The sequence below is a fragment of the Micropterus dolomieu genome, unplaced genomic scaffold (genome assembly GCF_021292245.1).
Source record: "Micropterus dolomieu isolate WLL.071019.BEF.003 ecotype Adirondacks unplaced genomic scaffold, ASM2129224v1 contig_11921, whole genome shotgun sequence".
In the NCBI taxonomy this organism is placed as follows: Eukaryota; Metazoa; Chordata; class Actinopteri; order Centrarchiformes; family Centrarchidae; genus Micropterus; species Micropterus dolomieu.
This window is the reverse complement of record NW_025740907.1, coordinates 489-5,129: the sequence shown is the minus strand read 5'-3', so window position 1 is coordinate 5,129 and position 4,641 is coordinate 489. Positions and strand designations below refer to the sequence as shown.

At 39.4% G+C, this 4,641-nt stretch overlaps 1 protein-coding gene across 1 annotated transcript; it reads left to right on the top strand.

Annotated features, from left to right (window-relative positions):
- Window positions 1-1,023: 1,023 nt before the first annotated feature.
- On the top strand, window positions 1,024-4,235 carry LOC123965934 (angiopoietin-related protein 5-like). The gene is made up of 7 exons (XM_046042230.1): window positions 1,024-1,084; window positions 1,366-1,440; window positions 1,617-1,644; window positions 1,798-1,889; window positions 2,284-2,401; window positions 2,669-2,854; window positions 3,420-4,235. Exons 2-7 carry the CDS (start codon window positions 1,372-1,374, stop codon window positions 3,713-3,715), a joined length of 789 nt encoding a protein of 262 aa, XP_045898186.1. The 5' UTR covers window positions 1,024-1,084; window positions 1,366-1,371; the 3' UTR covers window positions 3,716-4,235.
- The last annotated feature ends 406 nt before the right edge of the window (window positions 4,236-4,641 follow it).

Below are 4,641 nucleotides of genomic sequence, written 5' to 3'. Positions count from 1 at the left end.
AGCAGGGACAGGGAAGATGGATGGAGCCAAATACAGGACCATTCTGGAAGAAAACCTGATGGAGTCTGCAAAAGACCTGAGACTGGGACGGAGATTTGTCTTCCAACAAGACAATGATCCAAAACATAAAGCAAAATCTACACTGGAATGGTTCACAAATAAACATATCCAGGTGTTAGAATGGCCAAGTCAAAGTCCAGACCTGAATCCAATCGAGAATCTGTGGAAAGAACTGAAAACTGCTGTTCACGAACGCTCTCCATCCAACCTCACTGAGCTCGAGCTGTTTTGCAAGGAGGAATGGGCAAAAATTTCAGTCTCTCGATGTGCAAAACTGATAGAGACGTACCCCAAGCGACTTACAGCTGTAATCGCAGCAAAAGGTGGCGCTACAAAGTATTAACTTAAGGGGGCTGAATAATTTTGCACGCCCAATTTTTCTGTTTTTTATTTGTTAAAAAGGTTTGAAATATCCAATAAATTGTGGAACGCTTGTTGTTGATTCTTCTTGATTCAGTTTTATATCTTTGTTTGAAGCCTGCAATGTGGCAAAAGTTCAAGGGGGCCGAAAACTTTCGCAAGGCACTGTAGTATGTGTTATGTAAGTAGTGTATACAGTGAGGAAATTAAGTATTTCAACACCCTGCTATTTTGCAAGTTCTTCTGATTTCTGGATTTTTTTTTTTATTTTTTTTTAGATTATGTCTCTCACAGTGGACATGCACCTACGATGACAATTTCAGACCCCTCCATGATTTCTAAGTGGGAGAACTTGCAAAATAGCAGGGTGTTCAAATACTTATTTTCCTCACTGTATATGTACAAAATGTGGTGCCAATCCATCAAGCTGATGAGAGATTTCCCCAGATGACCGAAAAGTTTGACCTGCTGGTGATCCACTTAAGAGAAATACAGGAAGTTACTGAGATGACTGGGTCTGTTGTTGAGTTTGCTTCTACTGAGTCTGCATATCTGGAAATGCCGCCCATTTATCTAAACAGAGGTGTGGTATTTAAGTCAGTTGGAAAATGTTCCGTTTCTTTAGTGGAAGTTGACCAGGGATACAAGGCTCACCCAAGACACAGTAAGTATTTGCAGAAAGAAAGGATTGGCTGTTAATGGTAGTATTTTACCATTTAGTCTTATGAAAGTAAATGAAGGTTGATTTGTCTGGTGTCTCTCAATTGTAATACTATCACTTCGCAAGGATTGAGTTGTGAACTGCAGTTTTCATTTGACATTCAGTGACACAGCAACACTGCTGTGTGTGTTTACTGTACATTAAAATATATTAAAATTTAAATGTAAAACATATTGATATGATCTATCATGGCTAACATGTCACTTTTATACTCTGAAAACCAGGTCAAAATGAAGAGGCTGGTTGGGTATTGTGGGCTCATCTTGGCATTTCTTTTGAGCTGCACAGAACAGGCACAGGTACATTAACCTCTCCTCCTCTTTGCAATGTCTTCCCCCTCTATTTTCTTTAATATGTTTAGGACAAGAACATATTTAGTTTCTTCTCTAGCTCTGGCTGTAATGCCTGTATTTTTAAGTTGCACATTTACAGTTCACAAAGTCTCACTTTAAAACTGTTTCTGTGGTATTCCTAGGAACAGAGGAAAGCAGTTTTTTCTCAAGGTATGGTGAATGTTATTATTGCTTACAGTAGCCTATACTTACAAGTTCATGTAAATTATCCAAATGAATTACAAATTAGGTACAAGGCACAATGCATTCTAATTTAAGGTTGATCATCCTCCTCTTGTTTTTCTCTTGTCATGTTAACCTCAGGAACAGACTGCACACAGATTAAGGTTCGCTCACCACAAGCATCCAGTGGGGTTTATGTAATAAAGCCTCCGGGAGTCAAGACCCCATTTAAGGTATCTTACCTAAACCTGACATGAACACACGTCAGTTTTGTAAGCTGAAATGACAACTTCCGCTTGCAGATTTCATTAGCTGTAGCCAGCTAAATTATGCTAAACCTAACTTTATGAGTCTGTTGGAAATGCCATCTTCAACTGACTTTTAATGTTTCCACATGACATTTTAAAATGAGGACGCGGTAAAGGGGCGGTAAATATGTACTTGATGGCTACATGAATGATATTATGCTAAAAGACTGTAAGACACAAAAAGTCTGTATTAAGCATCCTTGCATGCACTTGTTTATTTAACCCATATTGTGATCTTTTCCACAGCCCTGTACAAGAAGTCTCAGTCACACACTTTCCCAGTCTTAACAGTTTTGTAACAGCTGGTCTCCCTGCTCAGGTGTACTGTGAGATGCGACCTGATGGAGGCTGGATGGTGTTTCAGAGGCGCATCGGAGAAGCGGTTTCCTTTAACAGGAAATGGGCAGCATATAAAAATGGTTTTGGTAACCTGACAGGTAAGTAAAGTACTTGTTAACTGTACTGTGTCATTACTTGAATTCTAATACAGTGTGTGTAAATATCCCATCATACAAATGAACATACAAGATAAGGGATTCAATTTGCTGTTAAGGTAAAACATTGACAAAAAAGCAATTTTCCCTAACTTTTGAAAAGTGTTTTGAATAAGGGCATCCTCTGAGTAGTAACATGTAGCCTACTGGAGAAGTGATTTTGTGCGAAGACGAGAAATGAAATGTAAATCCTCGTGCCGATTCCCTCAGGCGACCACTGGCTCGGTCTGAAGAGGATTTTCTTTCTGACCAAACAAAAGACCAAGAAGTGGACCATGAGAGTCGACCTCTGGGACCACGAAGGTGGCTCTGCTTTCGCTGAGTACACAAACTTCAAATTGGGCAATGAGAAAGCAGCTTTCAAACTGCATGTCGGGAAATACAGAGGAACTGCAGGTACTGAAGGCTTTTCTAATGACTTCTTTTTAGCTTTTCTCTTTTCCTTTTGCTCTTTATAAACACACAGATGCCCTCTCATTTATTTCCCTCCCTTTTATGCTGGTTGGAATAATCTTTTTGTCTTACTTCTGCACTACTTCTGAAGTCTGTGAGCACAATACAGTGATGGAGGTTTTATTGTATATTGTTGTTTGCCTTAAACTATTTACCCTGGAGTCCACATTAAAATATGGTTTGTTGCTTCTTTCAGACCCCAGTAAAATTTTAGTGCTTATGGTTCCCAATAAAACTTGCTCCTTCAGTCTCTAACTAGCTAGTGTTGGCAAAACCTGTTCCTGATAAAGCTGGATAACTGGCTTTGACTCCTTATTACTTATACTATTATGCTACATTTTAGCATGTCAAAGATTTTAACATTTTAATGACAAAAGTAAAACAAGAGGATATTTGAAAATGAAGGGAAATTCAATGTGCCATCATCTTGTACTGGTACTTGTGCTCATAGTGACCACTGAATTCTAAACTACAGTCTCCCTTAAATGTTTTCCAACTTTGTCCAAAGGTGATGCCATCCGTGGTGCCTATCCAGGCGTTGACCAGAATGGCTACGGCTTCAGCACCAGTGACCGTGACAATGACGGCTGCTCCCCGTGCATCTTTGGTGACATCGCTGAAATGAAATGTTCCAGTAGACGCAGTGGCGGTTGGTGGTACAGCCGCTGTGGCTCTGCCAGTCTGAATGGCGACTGGCATCCTGGTGGTGACCACATTGGTTGGGCGTCAGGGCTCTACTGGCAAACCTGGAGAAAACCGCTTTACTCCGTAAAGGCTACCAGAATGATGATCAAGTCTGTGTGAGAGGACCCAACACACTTCTCACTTCATGCTGGCTTTTCTTGTAGCACAGTGAGAAATTTTAGTACATGTATCACATGGGTCACAAAAAAAAAAAGTTTTGTTAGTTTTAGACACTGGTTGTATGGTTTATTTCAACACTTCCAAGGTGTTTTTTGCCTTAAGAGATCGATTACTCTTTTATACATGTAAAGTAGACATTTGATATGTGCCAGTGGTCTATGAGGTCATCATTAAGGCACTCCATTCAAAAAGTAGAGAAATTAAAAACATTCAAAATAAGAATTATAGATGCCAATAATTTCATTTACAGGCATCCCTAAAAATTTTTGTATTCTTCAACTGGTTGTTACATAAATTAAACAACTGACATAAAGGCAGTTAACTTTGGATCCTATTGCTCAATCATAACCTTTTAAAACTTGTTGTCATTATTTTACTTGTCATTTCTGGTTTACCAAGTCACCTTGCTGAAGATTTATTTCATTGTGTTCCAGAGTAAAAATACATATGTTTGCAGATGCCTGTTTTGTCCAGTGTTTTTATTACTGTTAAAACACCACACCATGTGATTAACAGAGGGCACTTCACTGTGAGTTTATCATCAAACTTACATCCAGAACCTTTGTGCGCCAGTTTATACATAATCCTAGAAAGTACAACACCTAAGAAGTTATGTTTCCCTACTGTCGGGTCGGAAATAAGGACCGGCCGGGCCAGTAAAAGACCTGGTCCCTACCCTAACCAACGTAATAAACTCAATAAAATTATTCTATTAGATTTCTTCTTTAGTCAAAAAACTGCGTAGTCAAAAACTTCACTGGAGACGGTCAAGAGTCGGTGCAAAAGAGTTTATTCCAATAAAGGACAGATAAACCCGAGTAACATCCCTGCAGGTCTCAGGATGGAACCGAGTTGGTGGTCAGCGA